The 25,399-nt window shown below is 47.5% G+C and overlaps 1 protein-coding gene across 2 annotated transcripts in view; it reads right to left on the reverse strand.

Annotated features, from left to right (window-relative positions):
- The window catches only part of LOC146175982 (uncharacterized), a 79,109-nt gene that overhangs the window by 40,547 nt on the left and 13,163 nt on the right, over positions 1–25,399 (reverse strand). The window contains exons 2-6 of one of the 2 annotated variants that reach the window (XM_084582340.1): positions 23,084–23,397; positions 16,829–16,970; positions 15,260–15,535; positions 12,873–13,127; positions 11,255–11,504 (exon numbers count right to left, since the gene is read on the reverse strand). In XM_084582340.1, the coding sequence (XP_084438466.1) occupies positions 11,255–11,504; positions 12,873–13,127; positions 15,260–15,535; positions 16,829–16,970; positions 23,084–23,382 (1,222 nt within the window). In that variant the 5' untranslated portion in view covers positions 23,383–23,397. Of the gene's footprint in view, positions 1–11,254; positions 11,505–12,872; positions 13,128–15,259; positions 15,539–16,828; positions 16,971–23,083; positions 23,398–25,399 lie in introns of both variants that reach the window. The other variant, XM_084582339.1, reaches the window with a different exon arrangement.

Consider the following 25,399-nt stretch of genomic DNA (forward strand, 5'->3'; position numbering starts at 1 on the left):
GGTACAGCAGTCGGGCGCATTCACCACTGCACCACAGCGGCGGGGCGTTACAAATAATACGCTTCCACTGAGAAGCGTTAATATGATCTCGAACATTCAATCCCAATACGAGCGCTACAAACAAATACGAAAAAAATAAAATTTATCGGGACACTTAAACTCCGCCGTTAGGAGTATGACGCGATAATTTCACGCACATGGAGGACGTTTTCACTTTTTATTTTTTTTTCTGTGATTTTTATACACCAATACTCAGCATCAGCAAAACATTGCCTTTCCAATCTGCTGAACACCTTTTAACGTATTTTATCATTTCATTTAATTAATTGATCAATTACAAAGTCTAATATTTCTTAATGAGCATCATCAAGCATTACCTTTTCGTTCTGAGCATTACCCCTGAACCCAATTTTTCTTTCTTTCATTTCTTGAATTGATCCAATAATCCATTAATACAATATCATTTCTCTTCACAATCTACCCCAGACCAATCAATAACTAGAACCATATTACGATGATACAATGTTTTGCGCAGCTCCCGATTATTCCCAACATGAGGTGCCGACTACTACAACGACTGTACTAAGCCGACGGCTTTTCGACCGAACAAGCTGCATAAGCTATCGCTAAAAAGGCAAAAGATGATGTACACCAGCACTTCAGACCATAGCGTGACGCCACATTGGGCCTTATCTATTTATTGTGCCTGAAATTTAAGATTGCTGCAAAAAGCTATAATCTTGGATCCCCAGTACGCACAGCTGCATGTATAAGATTTATGCGGCATCACGAGCGTCTAGAAGACCCACTGGCGTCCTTCCGTTTGCTTTCACCGTGCGTTTCTGGAGGTGTCATGAGGGCGGTGGTGGCAGTCTTCTGGGGGTAAAATGGGGATAAGTGGAGGCCTTTGGGGGCGCAGCTAGGTTTTTACGGGGGTAGCGGGAGAATGGTCGTAGGTTGGGGCGCTGCTCGCCTAGCGCCAAGGCCAGGCACTTTTTCGATAATAGGCGCCTCAATGGTAAAGAATTAAAGAAACTGGTTCCTGAAACATTCGGAGTCTAATGGCAATACGCCTCAATTAACATACTTAATGCAATGTAGCGAGCGCATATCCTGTGCGTATAGTCCTCGGAGAGAAAATATCCTTTTCCCCACTCAGAGCCTTCAGTAAGAGAACGCGAATTGGGGCCTCGTGATGAGCTTTATACTCCGTTTCATCATACATCAGGTGCAACGCAGCGAAAGCTACGCAAATAGTCCGCAAGAAAAAAAAAGGAAGCGTATCACTACGCGCTCGTTTTGTGGCCGAGTGGTTTCTGCGGAAACGGGCTCTATTCCGAGCATACACATTTGCAATAATTTGCTTCGCGTGCCTGGACATCTTTGTAGTGCGGATCTTATAAAAAAAAATCCGCTCCGTAAAGGCAGTCGAGGTCGCTGCGTTGCGCAGCGCGGAGGGCACCACTGGCAGGGTTGCGGGGCAGCGAAAACGCTACACGAAAGAAAACGACAAACAAAACACACAAATTCTCCGAATCCGATCCTTTCTCCCTAAAAGAAGGTGCTTTTTATGAAGTTGATGGCAAATGTAAGATGTATTAAGCTTGCAGACAAAGCAACTATTATTTCCTCTCGTCAATAACAGGCACTATTTTTTCATCGCGGATGCGGGGAGCGCAAACAAGAGCTCTAGCTTTGGCAGTGTCGCACTTGTATGAAACGGAGTATAGGTCACTCGCTGACGCTCGGCGAACATGGGAGTCGCGGCCAAAAGAGTAAAGCTTCCGCTACAAAATCCATTCACCAGTCGCCCGGCCCCTTGTGGTCCGGTCTTAAGCCTTTCCTGGCTTTCAGTCGCTCGCAACAAAATTACGATTGGTGTGTAAGATCAGTTGTTATTAACAGTATTCCTAATGAGTATCACAGAATATAGCTGGAGAAAAGAGTCCCAGGGGACGACCTAGGAAGAGGGGCAAAAAAAAACAAAACGTGGAGGATGATATCAGTGTGAAGAATACTGGGAAGGAAGGGGGTAATCATAGGGAGGAGTAGACCTAGCGCGCGCGCCACTCTAAACCTTTTTACACCCATAAAGGTGTAACGCTGTCCCCGGGCAAACACCTTATGAGTAGAGCAGCACTGCTTCACCGTTGAACATCCTTCGTTGTGCAGATGTCATTTTTTGGCGTCGAAAAGCGAATGCTGTGTTTTGTTAAGGCCGCATCACGCGGCAGCCGTCACAGTGCTCAGGAAAGTGCTGCAGCTGTTTCTGGCCTTCAGACCGCATTTCTCTATTTCGCTTTCTCTTGTATTCCCGTCTTCCATTTTACACAATGCAGGGTAGCTAATCGGAAACCCCTGATCGTTAACCGCCTTGCCTTACCCCGTTTTTCGCGTGGGGTGTTAGCCCGGGAACACTCGAGCACCATTTTTGCACCCAAAAAGGTGTAAAAATGTTTAGTGGTCCGATAAATGTGATGTCATGTGAAAATTAGATTTACACGAGAAGAGGTTTTAGTGCTTTTTTTTGTAGTCATTAACCTTACCGACCGTTGGCAGCGCTAGTTCTTGTGCTGACCACTAAAAGCGAGTTAAATCACTGGAGGCCACTTGAGGTTATGCGAACTACGCCCATCTAGCGGCAAAACAGATCAAGGCTGACACGTGACGCAGGGGGAACCAAAAAAAGAAGACGCCAGAGGCTTTCAGGCTGAAAAAACGACTCGTGCAAATCTGGCTTGAGAATCGGGTATGCGCAAGATATTTACGAGTGAATTTAAAAAAAGAACCACCCAAGACGCGCGATAGAACCCCTGCGGTTGCCAAGAAAAACAAGCGATGACCGGGGAGCCCCAAAGCACATGGTATTTGACATATACCGTAGTAAAGCGAGTATAAGCCTTTCGCACCTCCTCCGACATATCCGTCGTTTTATGAGGGCACGTACAACGAAGCACTTTGCTGGATCTCAGCGAGCATAGATGCGGAAATAGTTCCTTGCAACTCGAGGGTTCGCGACGTGGGGGAAGAGAGTAAGGATTCAATGCGCGTTAATACGGTAAGTTGAGTCTTATGCATGGGCTCGCCGGCTGGCCAACTGAGGACGAGCTCATAGGAAGCCGGCGAGGTCTCCGCGTACCTCCGTCGCCGAGATGCTATCAGGCGCGCTAGGAAGAGTTGGCGACACAAACATTGAAAACCTGTCGGGCCGGAGGGCGAGAGGCGTTGCGAGCATATTCTCGGTTTCGGCGACATTCGCAAGGGCATCGCTTCCCAATAGACTATACGGTCCACGTGCCATATAGGTGCTCGCGGAGTCAATATAAATCGAACGACGGTCTGCAGCTTTAGGCGATACCAAGTATCCTGACACATCTTCAAAGAGTGCCGGCTGACAACTTAAACTCTTTACAAATGACACAAAATGTATATTTAATATGTCTCTCCAGGTCTACGGGTAATTTATATTATCAAAGCAATGTCCCACGAACATTACGTCTGGAGAGGCATCTACGATGATTCTAGTACTAGTGAATGATGACGCTGGTGGCTGGCAGGGTTTCTACAAGCATCACAACGCAATGACCCACGAATATTGCGTCCTTGGAGACGTCTAGATGATCCCGGTACAGTTAAATGATGACGCTGGTGGGTGGTTGGGTTTTTTTTTTTTTTTTAGGCAGACAGGCTAGACAGCCATTTACACTAAACTTGTTACCACGTTAGACCGCCGCATAAAATCTCCAGCACTTCGCACAAAAAGCTAAATTGTGGTAGGATAAGTATTTTTGATGTCCCGGTACACGGACTTGTTTCCCTGATTTAAATCTGCATGTCTCGATTCTCTGAGCTAACGTGGCTGTCATACTCAGAAACCTCTTGGCATTAAATAATGTCGGATACCATTGAAGTTCGATACCAGAAGCAAAAATCGACCGTTTCCCAGAAGCCCAACGCGACTGTACCGGAGTGTTTCCAAACCTGCGGACTGAATACCGCCGAAGTACGGCGCGAACACAGCAGCGAGATAAAGCTGACCCATGCAACGGGTGACGAGAACAGACACCAGAGTTGTCTTTTGTTTGTTTCTTTCGTTATCTTTCGTTCGTTTACTTTCTACATATTATCTACATATAATATTCATTTATCTTACTATGAGTCATTGCTGCTTCGTGCATTGATTTTGACCTGTCACTTATAATAGGAGGTCCCGATACAGTCAGTGACTCCGGAATCTCCTTCTGTATATGCATATGCTGTAATATGTGCTATCTCTGACATAATTATTCGAATTAAATCGAATTGCATTCATTCTGTATCCATGGTTCTTCACTGCTAACTCAGCGGATTCCAAGTGGAGCATCCATCATGCACGGTTACAGTATTTTTTTCCCATTAGTATTTATTTCCGCCATGGGCGCTGCGGTAAGCCGAATTGCTCAAAGCGGCCAGCCAATAAGAATAATTTATGCCCAACACAAAAATTGCGGACGAATTGGAACGGTGCGTGCGTGAGGCAGATTGGGTGCATCACTCCACTGATTGTCTTAGGCTTATTGCACAGCATTTTCCAAAAACTACAAAGTCCCAGGGGATTGCCTATGCGATGTAATGGTGGCGGTGCCGACAAAAGGCTAAAGCCTTGTCTCCACAATTTCGCGTCAGGGCGGGGCTTAAAGAGAAATATAGATATACGTGCAGTCGGGAGGACATAAACGAAGATAACAAGAAAAGGCCGAAAAATGGGGCGAATAGTTAATGAATCGTTCATGAGACAACAGTTTCAAAACACTGCAAGAGTAGTTTATTCCGCGGGGGCAACGGCTGCTGCTGGTATATAAAAGTCTACTCAAACTTATAAAGGGGGTTAAATGAGAGGCACCCAAATGAAAACAAGGAGACGGCGGGAGGGAGATAGCGCTAAGTGGAAGCTTTTTCCGGCAGCCCCCCCCCCCCCCCCTTGATTCAACTATCTGTCCTGGTAAAACCTTGGAAAAAAATCTCCGTTACAACGAATTTGATATGTAAAAAAAGAATCGGATAAGGCTGTAAAAGGTAAGAAAATATGGGCATAGCTAGATCAGTGTGACCAACGCCTGAGCACTAGAAGGCGGACATGCTTGATAAACATTGCAGCCACAGGTAGCTAAGGTATGGCATTAGTAATATTCAGAACCACAGCGGTGGAATTTTCCCTTTAGTCCGCACTGCCCGACAAAGTTATCCGAATTCCGAGTAGCTTATACACAACCCACCATGATACGAATTGCGGCGGGGCGCACCATAAAACGACGTCCACAAGAAGTAAATCCTTAAATCGCGTAGTGAAAATCGAGCAAACACATTTTTGCCCGCTGTTGTGCAACACGCATTGAAACTATTCACAAGTGCGTAAACTGTCGACGACAGGTCGCCTTTCGCGACACAGCACACTCTTGAGAGGCGCGGCGAGGCTAGTAACGTAAACAAGGCACTTTCCTCTGGCTTCTTAGACCAGTTCGATCCGGTTGGGCTTTTCTCCGTCCCCGGCAGGGTCAAGGCGGGTGGAAGCACGAAACAAGAAGAGAGTGGTATCACCAAGAGATCGAACCTGATACCTCCTCGGCGGTTGCTGCGATCCAGTTTAGCAATTACGCATAATTTGTGTCGCTGCAGAACACGTTGAATCGCCCGACCTTCACATCGTTCATTTAACACGCCGCATATTTAGCGTTCGGCAATGTAGGCCTCGCCTCACGCATTGCGCTCCTTCATTACAGAAATCATCTTTCCCGGATTTCTGCTTTTTCTTCATCAAAACGGGTTGCGACTACAAAAGCATTTCATCAGCTGAGCATTTCACTATTGACTGACGTCTGTCAGCGTAGTACATGCATATATATACGGTCCCGCAGTTCAGTTCAGTTCAGTCGTTCAGTCGTGTCCGACTCTTCGTGACCCTATGGACCATGTCACGCCACGCTTTCCGGTCTCTCACTATCTTCCTAACATCACATAACTTCATCTGCAATGCCTTGAGGATGCCATCTAACCATCGCGTTCGCTGCCTATACCCCTTCTCCGGCGACCCTCAACCTTTCCCAACATCAAATCTTTCTCCAGCGACTCCTCGTGCAAGTTATGGTCAGATTTTATACGGGACTTTCCCGCAGTCCCGTATAAAATCTGACCATAACTTCCACGAGGAAACAATTTTCTTGCACCCCGCCTGGGTGGCGCAGTGGTTACGGCGCTCGACTACTGTTCCCAATGACGCGGGATCGAATCCCGGATCGAATACGGGGTCTCTCATAGCCTGAGTTGCTTTGGTACGTTAAACCCCACAAACGAAGCCAAACCAATTTTCTTGCACTGCTCTTCCTTTGCAGCGAAAGCTACACCACGCTATACCCTTGACCATTTCGCCGGTGTCTGAAAAAGCGCCAACTCGGGCCTCTCCTTTGATGTGGGAGGGTGACATTAGAATTAGCCTGCCATATGACACTTGAATGCCACGCAGGCACGTTCATACCATGCTTGAAAGCGGGTTCTGCACAGAACGCGGTGAACTTTGATGCGTTCAACAGAACGCTCGTTGTGTTCGATTCAAAGCTCGCAGCCAAAAGTTTTCGCTCGACATTCGGTTCAGCAGCGTTGAACCTTTTTTTTTATTATTTGTAATTCGAGAAGTCTGATCTTGGACCACACGAGAAAAACTCCCACCCCAAGCATGACAGTGGGATCGTACAAGTAGTTTCCTAATCGACCCCAGCGGAACAACCGTCTTTAATGGAGTAGACAACGTTAGATTACAAAGGCTCTGCTTACGAGACTGTCTACGTTACCATGGATAAGCTGAGCACTACGACATCGGAGAAAAGAAATCTTGGTCGCAGGAGAGGCCGTGCACGGTGATTTTTCACTAACGACAATGCATGCAGTGTCATCCAGCTGCGCGCTCCTATCCCGATGGGTGTCGTTTGACTATCTTTCGAGTACGTGCATGCGTTTTTTCATATACTTTAATCAGTTTTGTAGAAATATGGAGAAATATGGGAGAGGCCTTCGCCCTGCAGTAGTATACTAAGGATGATGATGATGATGATGATGATGATGATGATGATGATGATGATGATGATGATGTGGAAACAGCACGAAACACAGCGGACAAGAAAGAAGACGGGACGAGCGCTCGCTGCGTCTCCTTTCTTGTCCGCTGCGTTTCGCGCTGTTCCCACAAAATGTCGTACCAATTAGCTCAGCTTTTCGTGTTACCGTAATGAAATCGCAACATTACAGCACAGAGTGTTCCCTCTTGTGGCGTGCTGCTTGTACGCGATATACTGAGTTATATCGAGTGTCACAAAATAACGCTGTCGGGTTTATCACACTGATCTATTGAAGCAAACGATTAATGTTATTTACCATAAATTCAACTAAGAGTCGTTGCCAACGTGTCAAAGGGCCCATTAAACCGCCTCCGCCGACGAATCGTTTCCGAGAGCTTCACAGGCGTAGTCGAGAGAGTTAGAAAGAGCCGCCTCCTGTGGCTCTGCTGCAGTATCCTTCTTCTGAGCAGTGGGAGGCCGTGTTGGCCTCCTCGGACCCGGCCGTCCAGGTTCGTACCGTGGAATGGAGTGGGCCGCCCAGGTCGCCGTCAGTCGAGGAATGATGGCCATCTAACATGCGCGTGCTTTTGACGAAATAAAGTTTTCCCACCGATGTGTTCATCGCCATGTGCACGCTGAATGACCTTGACCTCAGGTGCGGCACGAGGAGCCGGAGCCGCGCAATTCTTGTTCGCACGTGCGGCGCGCCGAACCGGCGCCACTCGCTTCTTCTACTGCTGCTGCTGCATCGTTTCTAATTCGCTTACCTGCTGCACGTTCTTCACACACTTGGAAAACTTCATTCGTACCGGTACGTACCTCCACAAATATACAACATTGCTTGACACAACGTCACGTAGCCTTCCAGTCATCTGCCTACCCTTTTCCTCTATCGCCACCACTGCCCATCTAGCTCGCTTCCTGGGACCTGTCCCTTCAAAATGCCCTGGACACCTTCGAGTCGTCTAGACCCGGCTGTGGTATCCTTGAGGCTCGCAGACAGCCTTGGAGGAGTTCAACCACCGCAAACCGTATCTGACCAGAATAAATCGAGCTTCCGCTCTGCAAGCTAGGTTATCGATACGAGTCTAACCTGGCTTAGCGACACAGCCTAACCAATCATAACGTTTTCGCTTGCGTAACTGAGCTTAGTTTAGCTAAGCCACATGAGGAGAAGGAATAACTTTATTTGGTGTCCTGTCACCCGCGTGGAACGTCGTGGATCCTCTTCGTTGCAGCATTTTTTTTTTCCGCCAGAGGAGGCTGTGCGCCGTGTAACAAGACTACGTTTCGCGCAATGACGTTCTTTGATCCCTCTTCCACCAAAATGCCTTCGATCGAAGGAGCCGGATATCCAGCCGGCGCACTGTCGATTAAAATAACGCAAAAAAACCGTCGAATTATGGTTCTCGCTACAAATTAATTTCGTGGTTTTCCTGCGTAATTAAGTCCCCATTCGTGGGGTAGTAAGAGAAGCACTCGTTACAGCGAAATGCCAGCCGAATCAAGCTCTTGACGTCAAAACCAAAATAGCCTCTGCGATCATCGTTTTGAAGTGACTTCGGTGAAGCATGCACTCTCGAGATCCGTGAATGAATCAGGTGCGGACGTATTAAGATCGACAGGCGAAGGCGACGGCTGTGTTTGATTTTAAGGCGAAAGCCTTTAATGCCTCATCGTTATCGTGGGCAAAATGTGTCCCGCTTTTGCGGCGGCTCTGACTGGTCGAGAAGGGATGACGTCATGGAGGTCTCGACCAATCACAGAGCACCCCCACAGTATGCGCGAATGCGTGCCTTATATGGCCATATGCCAATCAATGATCAATTACTAGTGAATAAATTATTAAGTTAATGTCTAATTAATAATCATTAATGAAATAGTAATGACTAATTATTGAATAATTAGTGGTTTATACTTAGACATTTCTAGACGTTGTGTAGAAAATGCTTTCGCCTTTCACTACTTTGGTCGCTAAAGTCTCTCTTAATTTTTTTTTCCACTTTTCTAGCTTATGAAAGCTGTGTTTTTCGTTACAGGGATATATTTGTGAATAGAACATGGTACCATGCATAACCTATACAGGCCAATTTCAGTGTTCTCAGCATTCTTTTTAAAAACCCAATCGCGCGGCTCATTTGGAACGATCGATAAACTCGGCGTGCGCGGAGCATTACAGCGTTGAGCTTCAAGCACAGACGAACAAGGCATGGAAGCAGCACCTCACCACAGCGCATTACGCTCTAAACAGTACGAAGCCGGGCGGCGTACGACGACCTCTCGGCCGTTACGAAACCTCGGACGACGAAGACGAAGTCCCGTCACTGACGCGATGCAAAAGGTCGAGGACGCGCTTACACAACCGCCACCGCTGAGCGACGCAGAGATTATGCGCGGTCAGCGAACGAACAGCGTCCCTGCGGCCTCAATGTCACAGTGGTGGCGCGAGAATGCGAAAACTTGTCCCACTGGCCTCGGAGTGACAGGCGCCGTTTCCGCAATACGCAAGCCATCTCGAGAGCGGCAGCAGTTTCAACAATGCTTGCTGCCTAAAGAAATTGCATTTTTTTGTTCCTTCAGTCTTTGCATCGACGTTTGGTGATTCAAGCCAGCGCCGAAATCTCGTCAGGCAGAATTCCAAGCTTGCTATTGCGAAAGCACACAACTTCGGTCACTTCTCTGTCGCAGCGCATTTTCATTTGGTTGCGAAATCGATGCAGTAAGAGCTTGTTAGTATCGTGGAATAAAATAGACGAGGAGCACATGAAGACTGCCGTCGAAGAGTAGCATGCAAGAGGGTGTTGAACCTGCCGTAATTTGTTCGAAGAAGGGATACCGCTTCTCAAGGAGAGTGCTAAAAATTCACTCGAAAGCATATGCAAGTCAGTGCATGCTGCTCTGCCTGCAACGTTCAAAGCATTTTAAGGTCGCTAGTATACCTGCTGTTTAAAACATACGAATTTAACACGCACCAAAGACGTTGCCCACTCGAAACTCAACTAGACCCACTGTGCCACCAGTGCATGCTTAGGTTCGATGCGACCCTACTGCAGTATTCACAGACTTCCCGTTTAGAGAGTGGACTGAATTTCCTACTGTTAACGACAACACTTCGTGCTGTTAAAGCCTGGGTAGCGCCACATCCTCATGAAACCGCAGGTGTCCTTTTCTCTTCTCACTGTACCAATTTCTGTTCGGAGTCATTTTCTTTTCTCACTGTACTAATTTCCGTTGATGCTAATGAGAATCTCTATTTTCGTACATATAGTTTCCGATCTGAAGACGATAGTTCGGTTCCACGCTGACCGCGTGCGGTACAGCGTGAGAATGCGTTTGGCGCTTTAGTTGGAACTATGCTGCTGAACCCTGTTACCAAGCCTGAAGATTTCGTTCAGGACCTGAACGTACGCAACGCATTCTGAATAGCATGCGCACTGCTAAGCACCCCCTTTCACACCGCGGCAACTATAACACTGGTTATTTATCAGCAGGCGCAGTGCCATTGAATATGTGCGCCTACGCTTCACTGAAAGTGTCTGATAACGACCGATAATTAAATCTAAGGTTTGACGAAAACTCGTCGGGTCGGGTAGTATATTCACGTATTAAGAAAAGGAACGCCAATCAAAGGTTGTCGTTAATAATACGAAGACGTTTCGGCTTCCATACGCAAGCCTTGTTTGACAGTGATCGATGCTTCCTTATTGAAGCCGAAACGTCTTCGTATTCTGAACAACCTTTTGTCGGCGTTCCTTTTTGGGCCAAAGCCTCTAATGGCTCATGCTGTCATGGACAAAATGTGTCCCGCTTTTGAGGCGGCTTTGATTGGCCGAGGCAGAATGGCGTCGTAGGTATCGACCAATCACAGAGCACCACCACAGCACGCGCGAATGCGTGCCTTATATGGCCATATGGCAATCAGTGAGCAATTACTAATTAAAGACTAATTGATTACTAAAATGAGCAATCAAGTGATTACTTATTACCTACTTACGATTAATTATCTCATATTTAGCGCCAGTTGCGTAGCTCAATGCGGCACTCAGGCTTTCGCCTTTCACTACTTTATTCGATAAAGACCCTCGTAATTTTATCTTAATACATAAAGACCCACAAATGCGCCTAATTGTGGCGAAGAAACGCGCTCACTTTCCTGCGACTCTCACCGTTGCAGTGGTAGAACCGTGAGTCATCGGAACCCTGCGCCGTGGAAGTACTGTGCGACGCCATGGTCGATGAGGCTGGTGGCAGTAAATGCGGAAGTTCGTCCATAGTTTGGTGAGAAGTCGCCGCGGTGTCCTCCCGTGAGCCGACGTAGGGAAAGCGCCTGAGGAAGGCGTCCGTTGGGGAAAGCGTCCCGCAAGCTGCGCCGCCAGATACCGACGAGACACCCGCGCTTTGTTGCCCGTGCCAACCCTGTAAGCAAATGAAATGCAAATGCGCTCGTTATAACGGCTCAGTAACAGCCTGATGAGGCATGTTAAGGCTTGGCATAGCACGGTCTGATATGCTAAGGGTACGATGAAGCTATACATGGTGTCTCGGCTAACCTGAGCCAAAGGTTAAAAAAATAAAATAGTTGAGGTAGGCCAAGGAAACCGCTTGTATACAGCTGCCAGCCGTCTGCCGCACCACAGGCAATTTTTATTTTGCACTTTACTAATCATTAATTAAGATAACTTTTCTCATTTACTAAGTATTGCCTTGGGAAAATAAATGTGATTCGCAAAGTTGGAGAGCACCTTTTAAAACCCCCCTTTCATTTACTTCCGATAATGCGTCTGGCGACGATTGCAGACTAGATGTTTCTTCAACCCATACGTGTTGAGCAAAATCTACCCGGGCATTCAGCCGGAGTGCAAATGGTGTCGGGAATTGGCAACCTATGACCACATATTATGGAGCTGCAGCATAGCACCGCCACCGACGGATATTATGCGTGATCATTCCCTCGAGCAGTGGGAGGCCGTGTTGGCCAGCTCAGACCGGATTGTCCAGACCAGGGCCGTGGAGTGGGCCACCCAGGTCGCCGTCAGCCATGGGTTGATGGCCATCTAACACGGAATCGACCACACATGCTCTCTGGCGAAAATAAAGTTTTTCCATCCATCGAAGCTGTAAACAAAGCCCGCGAAATTCGCGTGCAACAATCGTGGTTTGAGAGGACGAAATAAGCTACGGCGTGACTCAACGGCCCAGTTGCAGCGGTAGGCTGATATCTTGGCGATGGTCGAAGCCAGCTCACTACAAGCTGCACCGGCACTTGCGCCGGCAGGGTGACCCGGGCGTCCGGGTAAAGAACTGCGACAAGGCCATGGAGCCACGCAGCACAATCGTGGCGCGCGAATGCAGCAGTCACGTGGTTTTTTTTTTTTTTTTTTTTTCCGCACACATCCTTTGGAGATCGGAAGATACACGTGAGGCTTTCTTTATCGCAAATAAACGGAATGAGAGTTTCTGAAGGTGCTCTCGAACTTTGCAAATCACATTTACTGTGTAAACTCAATATTTAGTCATATAGAAAAATTCTTAGTGACTAATTAAATGCAAAGCAAAAGCAAATGCATGTGGTACGCAAGACGGCTGGTAGCTCCATGTAACTTATTTCCCCGGCCCCCCTGAAATGCTTTAGGTATTTTATAACTCTTGACTAAAATTAGCTGATCGTATTTGTATCTGCATCGAGGAAATAGAAACTGCAATTCTTTGTTATCGCCTCGCTCAGTGCCTCTGCTAATGTCCGCTCACTGTAATGTTTAATTACAGGATTGCCGTGTTACCAACCTGGTTCGAGCTGAAACCGCTGGCCATCTCGAATCCGTAGGCGTCGTCGGGTGCGGAGTAAGTGGAGGGCTGGAGGCTGCGACTCATCGGCGAGAGGCGAGGAGGTCCCGCGCTGGCAGTAGCGAACTGCTGCTGCTGCTCCCTGTGGTGGCCCCAATCTGCCGCGCTGTGGTGGAACCTCGGAGGTGGCATCGTCGACGAAAGCGGGCTGTGGTAAACGGGATCGGTGCCACCCATTCGCACGGAGAGGTCCATCTGGTTACGAAGACAAAAAAAAACGATCAAAGATTAAAACAATTTCAACGCCCTACACCGTGTTGTGCGGGGATTCTAGGGATCACATGGTACCGTAACCACCGGGGACCTAACCGAAGAGCAGTAGGAGACCCAGCTGTCAAGCCCCAGCCTGAATGATCAATGTAGTCTCATCGACCGGACTAGGAGATGGCTCAAGTCCCTAGGGCTATGGACAAGGGAGAGGAGGACCGGACTGTGGGGATGGAGACGGCTTCCTGGACTGAGGCTGCCCACCTAGGGCGAATATTTAACTCCCGCTTTAGCAAAGGTTTATTCCACTTTGCGTCGCTTCAGAATACCGAACCAGGCATAATCTGACGGGATTTTTATTTATTCCAGTGTTTTGTGTACGCCAAAACAATAAATCCAATAAATCATTTCAGCAATAACGATGCAGCGACGGCTCTGGTTGCAAGGAGAAAACATTAGCAGAGCTATGCTTAGTGGCTTAACGCAACAGTCAGCAGACGGTCGCTTTGCTGTGCATACCGCTCACTTGCCCACAGCAACGACACAGCGTACTCCACAAAGCCGAAGCGCCCGCAGCGAAGCCCGGCTAACCAAGATTCGCGGCCGACGGATTTCAAGCTCCCAGTGGAGCAAGGCAGGTGGTGTTTCCTCGCCGGCATCCCCCACGGCACGGGAGTGGCGGGAAAGAAGGCGTGCGCCGAAACGCTGTTGCGGCCTTGCATCGTAGTCTGTCTGTTTTCTTGTCCGAGGAGATCTTCATTAGTTGTCGTATGTGTCTTAGCTCAAAAAGCAATCGGCCAGTTTAGTCATACGTGATAATTGATAAAGAAAAATAATGTATTATGCACACCCTCACTCACATGGACTGTTCTAACTCGCGGCCTCACGCGCTAAATATTAAAAAAATCTTCGCCTTCCGCCTCCTTTATCGTTCCGCGTTTCGAAAAGTGTGAAGCCGGTATGCTGTCGCCGTAGCTGTGACGTATTAAGCTGCTTGAATCAAGGTGAAGAGCGGCTCGGCTGTGGCAGCTTTCTGTAGCCTAACACGATTGTGAGAGGGCGAGGAAGACGGCCAAAAGCGCATCGTCGGGGCCGATGAAGAGCGGGCGAACGCTACGACGTGCCAAGTAACGACAGCCGGCAAGGATGACGCTGACACACGCTGCCCATCCCGAAGAACAGGAGGTGAATGAACGTGGCGACGCGTAAAGCGCTCAAATCCGCGAAAGAAGCACAGCATGTTATCTGTCCAGTAAAGAAAAGCGGCCTTTGTTCGGGCCACGGTGGTTCGGGCTCTTCGATCCGCGGAAGCACCCAGGAAGCGCTTTGCGTAGCACGCGAAGGGGCACGACCAACAACAAAAGGCCCTGGCACGTAGAAGTGTGCGGCTACCTTTAAGTATAAGCCTTCCCAGGAATGAATTTAATGGTCATCGCTACTCTAAAAGACGGGAAAGTCTACAAGTCCTTTTTTTTTTTTTTTTTTACAAATTTCTTGCAAGCATGCAAAGAGTGCGTGTCGAAACACGGCCGAAAGAGCTAAAAAGAAAAACAGCAATGAATTTGCAGCAAGCGGCACCACCCTGTTCCATGAGAAGGCCTCGAACAATGTTACTTCAAAGCGACGTTACGGAAATGGAAACGCTGAGACTACATTAATAAGGGCCAGCCCCTCCTTAACCATAGATCACTTTCTACCATCGGTCTACTTCTACAGCCGAGCTGCGATCTACTTTTTTTTTTCTCGAGCTTTCAAGGAAATAGTTTAATTAAACCCGCTTATTGCCGGAAATTTAAGTCTATTTCAGTAAATGACCCTCCACCATAGCGAAGCTTTTAATTAGGAGTCCAATAATTCCACGTTTTCACATGGATTATATCGACAGCATACGGAATGCATGGAGTGATTATGGACCATATGGGCTACGTATATGGAAATATACACACTTTGCATGGCAATATAGAAACACTATGGAAAGAACAAGAAAACTATACAGAGAAGATATTAACATTTGGACTTCTATATATTTCAGATAATTCCATATGATCAGATCAAACAAATGTTCACTAAAGCGAACTGAAATCTCTGGGGACCTTCTGGTGAAAGGTAGTGATACCTACCGGCCAGTAATTAGCTGCCGGGGCACACATTATCGGGTCCCTGGTAGCGGTTGGCAGTTGCTGCGGGGGCTGCAGCTCGTAATAGCAGCTTGCCGTGGTCGCCGCTCCCTGTCCAAGGTCCGATACCACTGGTGGTCGCCTGTCTCTGTATCGCAAAGTCTGGTGGTGCTCGAGAGAGGCCGACGAGGGCGTCGAGTACGAGCCGAAAGATCCGTAAGGGGAGCACGATGTCGAGTCCGCCTCCGTCCAGGGGGGCGACGGCGGCTCCAGTTTGATCTCCTTGCGAAAAGAGAAGCCTACTTAGAACACAGGAGGCGAGAGAGTTTCATAGACGAGGTCAATCACGTTTAGGAGATAAACTGCATGCGATCTCTGTTCAGCGGGAGACACTCTTGGTAACGGCAGAAGCACGCAAAAAAAAATAATATAGTACCACACTACCAAATAGGTCTGAAACGTCCTTCCATAGAGCGTCGAGGAATTCGTGGCTTATAATATCCGGAAGTTCAGCAAGTGTCAACCAATGACATACACCAGTATTCGAGAGCTTCAAACAAATGCCGAATATTGCAAGGTGTTTGCAGGCACTGACATCGCAAAGCACACAGCAGAATTTGCAGTTAGCCTCCATCTATATGCTATTGCCGCAGCTATAGGATTAGATCGAACTTTTTGGGCTCACTAGATTCACATATCTGGTACCTTTAAGCAGCAGAGCACTAACTCCGAGCAAGCTAACAAAACGTCTGTCCTTTTGAAGTGTTTAACCGCTTCTCAGCGAAGTAACTAGCACGGCAACTTTTCATGTAAACGTAAGACCTACTCATACAGACTATTTTGCGTAGCGGAGAAATTTACATGTGCATATATCGGTTACCGGACGCTTCGTGCGCGAGCGCAATGACAGCAGTGGGGCAAGGTTCGTCCACAGCACGAGCGTAAGAGAGTATGCACCTACGTTAGTTGGTCCCCGCTTAGCTAAAAGCATCTAATTAAAGCTGGTGAATACTGCCGGTTGCCAGGACGCACGTTCTCGGTCAGTAATAGCTGCCAGTCGCTACGCACTGTCGCGGCCAAGCCGGACCGCCAATTAACGCTAATGCCTGTCGCTCAACAAAGTCGATACAAATGAAGCCCAATGATCACACAAGGTTCTTCCGCGTCACATAAACATAGCTGGCATGAGTGACATGGCCCAACGATATTTCACCAAGAGCCGTGTCTAGGGCAGCTTCACCGCGGCGAGCAGCTTTATTGCTCGAAACTGCCAGCAGCATGATTAGCTCAATTATTTCAAGAGCTGTAACTACACAGTGAGTCTAAAGAGACCGTCGTTACGTTAGGATACTGTTCTCGGCACCATACAGCAATTCTCGACTGTTATAAAAAAAAAAATGTTCGAACATTGGCGCGTTTCCTAACCGTATCTCGCTAGTATATGAAACCAATCATTCACAGATCGCCGTCTTCTGACAAATCGCTCGTACAAGAAGACCGCTGGATGTTGATGCTTCTTAAAGCACCCTATCGTTGCGACAGACGACAGCGACAGAGTCGGTTTCAGCGCACCTTTGGCTCCAGTTCCTGCTCCAAGATGTTCCAGAAGCTGAAAGACTCGTCATAGGCGTCCGCAATGTCCCCAGTGTAAAACGGCTTCGCCTGCTGATCTCCAGAACTGCTGGGCCCCATCACAGGCCGGCTGCCGTTGACGCTGAAAAGCCACATCGTAAACTGAACGCTCTTCTCAACGGCAGAATATTAGGACTAGCCATACGGCCACGAGCTGGTAGCGAGCACGACTGAGTCACCGAACACAGGATAACGATGCGCTATCTACGGACGCTGCACTGGCTTTGCTAGGTGACGAAGCATTGAAGCGCAACAGGATCCGCCGTCGGTGGATAACCGGAGCAAGCAATAGGAAAGCGGGCGATGACTCACTGTTCGCGACCGGGTCTAGTTCATGCCAGGATGATACCGACAGGTCATGGCCATCTGGACACGTCGGTGGTGTTACCAGCCGAGACACGCTCCAGTTAATGGGGCGTAATCGTTCCCGCGATAACTCCGATGGCCTTCTACTGATGTAATTGACCACAACTTAAAGCAGTCCTCCCAAAAACAAGTGTCACAGCCCGCCATTATACCTTGTCTTGCGAAAGGTCTGGGTCTGTCGTCGCAATAGTGAAATGGTACAAGCAAATGCGTAGTCTGGCGTAAGATGTGCAGAAGAGTCTCTGTACGCATCATGCTGTGCATAGCGGACAGCCGTATTCCAAGGTAGTGCGATTAAAACGGCTGTGGAATCCATACGGATATTTGCTAAGTAGCAAATGCTTGCGGCGCGTAACGCAATAGACGCGCTCTGCTGTACCTGCGATGCACCGACGACTACCTTAGTGCGGTTTGCCTAATGCGGCGAATAAATGCGCCTAGATGAAGAAAACCCGTCGAAACTAAAAGGCAGATGCCCAACTTTTCACACCCATCATCATCAGTAGGACTATACCCATGGCAGGGCGAAGGAGTCTCCCATATTCCACCAGACTCTGTGCTAGCTGCATCCACTTGACCCCTGCGAAATTCTTACGCATCCGCCCAAATAACTTCCTGCCAACTTCCTGCTTCTGCTACGCTTTCATTCCCATGGAATCCAATTTGTTCCCCTCAGCGATCATCGCTTACCTTCTCTTCACACTAGATGACCATGCCCATTTCTTCTTGATTCCCACTAGAATGTCATTAACCCGAGTTATTTCTCTAACCCACTCTGCACGCTTCCTATCTCTTAACGTTACACCTACCATTTTCCGTTCCATGGCTCTCTGCGTTGTCAGCTAGAGAACTCTTTTCGTTAGCACCCACGTTTCAACCCCACAGGTAAGATGCAAATGCTATACACAGTGTACTTACAGGCTAACTTCAGCGAAAGGTTAAAAAAATTGGCATTTGAGGTATGCCAGGGAACCAGTTTCATAGAGCCCAAAGCAATTTTTTTGTTTTGCAGCTAGCTGTTAAGTAAGGAAGGTAATTCTTATAAATTAATATATATTGATTTTAGGAAATAAATGTGATTTGCAAAGATGGACGGCCCCTTCAGAAACACCCATTCCATTTATTTGCGATAAAGAAAACCTCAGGTGCACCTTTTTTATGCCGACCTCCAAAGAAACCTAGCGAGAAAAAAAAAAAAAAAAAGCTACCACGTGACTGGCGCATTCGCGCGCCACGATCGTGCACTCCGACTCGTCGTCTGACTGAACAAAGTACGCTGCGGCCGTGGCTCCCCCGCCCCGTTACAGGGGCAGGCCAATATATCGGCGACGGTTTTCTTCGTCCGCGTCAGCCAGTCGACGCACGTGACGATGCAAGTTACAGCGGGCGCGGTGAGCTAGCTCCAACCATCGGCCAACATATCAAGGTCTATTCACACTTGCGACTCGCGCAAGACGCGCGACCGGCAGTCGCATGCCACCAGAGAGCAACCGATGTTCACACTTGCAAATGCGACTTGCTTTCCACATCGTGTCTACCTTAGGGCGATTTTTAGCTACACTAGCGCAGCAAAAATGCATTGTAGATATAGGAGATTTCCTACACTGGTGTAGCTGGTGTAGGTTAAACAAATGCCCCTCTTGACTGCTCACCACATAGAGTAAAGCTAACTTACGTTCACGTCAGCTGAGCCGCTGATTGGTTTAGCGGTTTGCGACCAGCAGTCGCGCGACTGGAAATCGAGCAGTGCCCGAACGGCCCGCGGCTGTCGCTTTTCGACCGATGCGACCATTTGCGACTGTCACTTTTCGACCAAAACGGTCGCGCGACCGGTGCGAGTCGCAAGTGTGAACGGGCCGTCAGTCTACCGCTGGGACTAGACTGACGAGTCACGGCCGAAGCTATTTTCGTTCACTGAAGCCACGACTGAGCGAACCACAATCGTGGCGCGCGAATGCTCTATAGTCACGTTTTAGTTTCCGCATTTCACGGGATTGCTTCGGAGCTTGGAAAAAACATAGACGTGATACTTCCTCGCAGGAATTCTTAATTACCAGTTCATTAATTACAAAGCGAAAAATTGCCTATGGTGCATCAGACGGCTGGCAGCTGTATGCAAATGGTTTCCCTGGCATACTTCAAATGCTTTATTTTTTAACCAAAGCCAATTGGCTAAATTACTGAGGTAAAATTGGCTAAATTGGATTACTGAGGTTTTCTGCATCAACCCAATTCCAAGCCTCTGTATACTTCCTCTAAGAAAGCTGTGAACATTTCTTTACGGCAATTTTATTACTTTCTTAAAGCAGAACCATTCAGCCGTTATAGATATATTACAATACACTTTCACGTACGGCTCGTCTACACACTAATTTCGTAATGCTTGTACGACTGGCCAAGGTTTCGACTGAGTCGAATGCTTTTTCGTAATCAATGAATGCCATGTATAAGGGCTGGTTAAATTCCGAGCATTTTCCTACGACCTGGTTGATAATGTGTACACGATCGATAGTAGAGTACTCTTCCAAAAACTTGCTTTACCCATTGGTTGATTGAGGTCTGCTAAGGTTGCCTTGATTCTATTAGAGATTACCTCAGTAGATACCTTGATTGGTTCGGCTTGGTTTTGAGGGTTTAACGTCCCAAAGGTACTCAGGCTATCATAGACGCCGTAGTGGAGGACTCCGGAAATTTCGACCACCTGGGGTTCTTTACCGTGCACTGATATCGAACAGCAGAAGGACGCCATTCCATTTCGGCTCCATCACAAAGCAACATGATAGTAAGCTGATTGGTCTGTAATTTTTTAGGTCCTTAGCCTCCCCTTTCTTATGAATAAGTATGATGTAAGTGTTCTTCCATGAATCCGGTAATGTCGATGTCACTAGGCATTGCATATACAGGGCGGCCAGTTTTTATATCACGATAATAGCCCGTCCTTCCACAAATTTATAGTTGCCTGGTCCTCCCCAGCTGCTTTCCCTGTTTACATAGCTCCTAAAGCTTTCTTAACCTCGTCGTTCGTTATTGTCGGAAAGTCTGATTGCTCTTCACTACTGTCAATCTTATTACTGTCCTGAATACTCCGGCTATTTTATATATCAGTATTGAAGTCCTTGCCTACTTTGAATATATTGTCCATATTAGTGATGACATTGCCCGCCTTGTCCTTTAGCGCATACATTTAATTTTGCCTATGCCTAATTTCCTGTTCATTGCTTTAATTATGCGACCGTTCTTTAAAGCATGCTCGATTTCCTCCATGTTACGTGTCCCTAATCGGACACTGTGCAACTATTGATTACCTCTGATAGCTCTGCCAGTTCTATCCTCTCTGTTGGAATGAAGGGCTTTCATACTTTGGCGTTCAATTTTTCATTTTTTCAATTTTAGTTTTTGCTTGGGTATTCGCAGCCGTTGTTAGTCGATATAAATTTTACAAAATCGCTTTTTACTGGGGGTGGAGGGTGCTCCTTCCCCGGACAGCCACACATCCCGGCCACTCCCTACTGTGCCCTACTATTGGCGAATTCGAGTGGGAGAGCAGGCGCACTCAAGAGCACTTCGAAAGTGCTCTCAGACAAGCGGGCGCCCTCCAGTGTAATGAAACAGCTTCACCGAGAAAAAAAAAAATTGCCCACTAGGCCTGCACTTCAGCTGTTGTAATACAATACATACAATAAACTACACTGTCTACAATATATTACAGTGTCTGCGAGAGCAAAGCAATAGAACACATCTGTAGAAAAACTAAAACCTGTAGTCGCGTTCCAACACTTACGTTTACGACCACGCAAGATTATAATTAGATGGATTTAATGGTCTTTTGTTTATTATTTGATGCGTATAGCACCAAGATCCATGGCGAATTATTCATCTGAAACACTCTCTTTTGTCTTACTAGCTGTAAGCAATTATGTAGTCGCGATCATCATGTTGATAAACAACGAGCACCAGTTGTCGGAGGCCTGCAATCTAAGAACGTGAAGGAGAGTTTCCAAGCCTTGTAATAGTCTTAGCATGCGTTCTCTATCTCTAAAAGCCAAGAATAACCTGCATCCAATGCCGGTGAATGCAGAAGAGAATCATGGCAAACTTAAAAACTAAAGTTACTATGCATTGTTCCCTGCATAATAAGTATACGGCAGTCATCAGTTTACCCGTGTGACGTACGTGTACGACCGTATACGTTGACGTAAGCCCCGCCATCCATGCGTGCACCCTCTACGACCAAAAATCCGGCGTAGAGAATCTCGCGGCCACAAACACGGAAAACGACGATGCCTCAATTAGCAGTATACATGCCTTAAAATTACCATTAATTAGGAAGCAACCAGCCTACAGCACAATATTTACAACAATCACAGCGCTCCGGATTTGATGAAAGAAAATCTGCTTAGTTGCCAGAGATTCGTAAGTACGTAGTACGCTAATCCAAATATTGCACGAATATTTTTAGCAACCTGTAAGCAAGGTGAAACTCGAATGTCTAAGTAACCTGAAAACAAAAAAGTGCTTTCGGAATAAGCTACATACATTTTATTCGGAGCTAACAGCATACAATAGTCGGGGAGCAGTTATGGGGAGCTGTTCATTACCGAAAAAAAAATAAAAATAAGCGATCACTATGAGAGTTGCGATGGTATATAGCAGGAAAAAAATGTCAACGCAACGCATATGCCGGTTGGTGCATTACGTATGTACGTAGCTAATACTGCGTATTTGCATACGCCATTGTCTGCCTCGGTGTGCTGTCTAAATGCTTTCAAAATCCACACACCACTCTCCTGTTGTTCACTGCGACTTAATTCCCGCCCACCTCGAAACGGCCCACGGGAGAGTACGAGACACCTCAACAGTCTAATCAGTCTGAGCAAAGCGCTAACTCGGGCGGATTTCAAATAGGCGCTCTTCACACTAACCAGAGACTGCGCAAATAAGACCAGCGAATAAACAAAACGTCATTTACCTACGGTGCGACAATAGATGCCGCATTATGAAGCGCAATAAAGCAGCGCACAAACGACAAGCAAAACGATCTCGTACTCCTTCAACCTCACGAATCTAGCTGTGCCGCTTCCCATTTCGTACAGCCTGTTTCACACACAAGAGAAAACGCTCGCGACTTCTGCCGCGGCGATTCCAGCTGTCCCGGTGGCTCGAGCGCCCAGCGATTCACATGCAAGCGATTTTGCGAACTCAGCGGCGAGCGAGCGACAACTCTCCAGCATATCGCAACTGCGTCGCTCTCACCGCGCTCTCACTATATGTGAACTAGCCTTGGAGGCTAGTTCACATGCAAGCGATTGAGCGATTTTAGCGGCGATGCAAGCGATTGAGCGAACTGAGTGGCAAGCGGCAGCGACAAGAGCGAAAAATTTTCAATTGGAACTACGTCGCTCTCGCCGCTCGAGCCGCCGCGACAGCTCAGAACAGGGTTTTTGCGCCGCCGTGGCGGAAATCGCTAGCGTTTTCACTTCCATGTGAACCAGGCTTTAACGGCCGCGGCAGCTGAAAACAGGTTTTTGCGTCGCAGCGGTGAAAACCGCTAGCGTTTTCGCTTGCTTGTGAAGCTGCCGGGCTAGCCGCAGTCGTTGCGTCGTAGCGAATCGCGCGACGGCCACAAGACGGCGGCGCTGCTAATAGTGCGCAGAAGCAGAAAAGTCTAGCACATGGTTCCCTATTGCATACCGAGAATAGAAAAGGAGTTACGACGCGCTTATCCCTGAGAACAGAAACTCGCAAACAAAAAGCGCACTCGACTAAACTTATCCCCGGGTTGTCATCTCACGTAAGCGGACAGTGCAAGAAGAAATCGTTCCCGCTCACCTGTTAGTGGCCATCGACTGTGTGGTCGTCGTGCTTCCCTGCACGGCAAGCTGCAGCTGCTGTTGCGGTGGGACGGTGTTCTGGGAGGCAGCGCTGTCTTCCGCCTGCGGAGCAGATCCCTGAGGCACCTGAGGGCGGCAGGGACCGAACGACGAGGGCTCGACTTCGTACGGTGCCGCAGACCACTGGTCGAGACTGGACAGAACTGCAGCCGCGCTGCTGCGGGGACTGCTACTAATTGCTTCAACTTCGCAAGATGGCAGCACTGGACCGCTCTCTTCTGCCGGTGTCACTTCCATGTTTGCGTCCGTCACCTGAAGTTGAGAGGTTTATTGAACAGGTTTATCAATGCCTATCGTGGAACTTAGAGTTTTTACAATCAATACTGATTGTATACTGCATAAAAATAAGACAGTAAACATTTAAGCTTGGTTTGGTTTGTAGGGCTAAACGTCTCAAAGCGACTCGTACTATGAGAGACGCTGTATTGGTGGACTCCGGATAATTTCGAACACCTGGGGTTCTTCAACGTGCACTGACATCGCACAGTACACGAGCGCCTTGTTTTTCGCCTCCATCGAAAAGCGGCTACCGAGGCATTCGATCCCGCGTCTTCGGTGTCAGCAGTCGAGCGTCGTAATCACTGCAACACCGCGGCGGGGCCTAAATAGTTAAGTACTGCCGTGAGCAAAATGAGACCCCGTCTACAAGCTCCGAACTGCGCCGCACTGCATGCGACTCTGAGACAAGCGCACTGCGCCAGCCTCAACACCAGCAGAGCATAATCGCCCGCCTCCTCCCCTCCCTTCCCCTCTGAGGGGCTAAGCCAGCATCTACTGAAAAGCAAAAAAAAGTACGCGGAAAATGATAAAATTATTATTATTATTATTATTATTATTATTATTATTATTATTATTATTATTATTATTATTATTATTATTATTATTATTATTATTATTATTATTATTTGCGGTGTTCAACAATCAGAAATTGGCGGTGTAACGATTTCTTCCTCAGAGTTAAATGATTGTCATGCAGAAGAAAGGAAACACGCCAACGATAGCGTGCGTGTATCGTCAACAACTCCTCATTTCCTTACCCGTGTATGCTTAATATTTAGGTAGCGAGACTGAAATCACAATGCATTTTCATTGTGCATTTGCTCCAGGTTCTTTGTTGTTTCCTTCTGGTATTAACAGTTAATAACATTAATCGTTTCTCATCACTCCAGAATTCAGCGCTGGTCTGAGCAGCTCAAATTACAGTTGTCAACTGAATAAAGTGTTGCCCTACCGCTTGGTTATGTCATTATGTCTTACTGACTGTCATCTCAAGGTTAGTATACCACAATGTGGCTTCCTTTCTGATTTTAATTGCTTTCTCACATAAATAAAGCACATTGTCATCTGAATTCACACCGTGCCATACTTATCGTTAACGCTATCGTTTTTTGCCACTTCTGTTTCCTAAGTTTGGGTGCAGCAATCGCTCTGAATACTAGAAACAAGTGCAGCCACCTAACCGCCTGAAACAACGCTTTAACCAAAGCTCACGATTTCCAACCTATAATTATAGGCTGCCCCATTTAGTTATTTTTATCTCTTGCAATTCATGCTCGCTGAACTAATATATATGCCCTGTTTTCTCTTGTCCGTGACTGTACCTCCTCATCCCTCTCGAATCAAAGCTCTGCAGATACTGAACAGGTGTACAATATACGCGAAAATAAACAAGCATAGCATTCAACACGCTCAGGGGAATTAACAAAGGTGCAAACGACTTTTAGCTATCATTTCAACTGACACTCAAGTACGCGCAAGCACGGGCTAAGTCCGTAAAGAAAGCATGCACCTCCGCGAACTTTTTATAGCTCGAAAAACAGTTATTTTCAAGGACATCTTACATTGTGAATTAAACCCAATGCTGTGCCATTCTCCAGCGCAGTGCGCGGTTCGACAGCAAGTTCCTCACGCACTTGCTCGGTTTCTACGTCAGTGTTAATTAAATAAGCGAACTATACTGCCGTCTTCCTGTCCTTTTTCTCCAGGTAATGTGCACGACCCACAGGTAAACAACAGTTCCTTTCTTTTTTCACCCTTCCCGCGCAAATTCAGCACTGTACATACTGCAGCTCACCCATTGTTCCGTCGCCGTCGCACACAGCTCTATAGCACAGTAGATCTATACACACGATAAGCACCGAGCGAAAATGATCGAGGTGCACAACACTATGCCGACCACCCGACAAGAACCCTTCAATACATCCCACACGTTCGCCCACTTCGCCGAAACACTGCGTACTAACTGCACACACCG

Source organism: Amblyomma maculatum, chromosome 10 (genome assembly GCF_055883805.1).
Source record: "Amblyomma maculatum isolate TAMU_Amacu chromosome 10, ASM5588380v1, whole genome shotgun sequence".
NCBI classification, from domain to species: Eukaryota; Metazoa; Arthropoda; class Arachnida; order Ixodida; family Ixodidae; genus Amblyomma; species Amblyomma maculatum.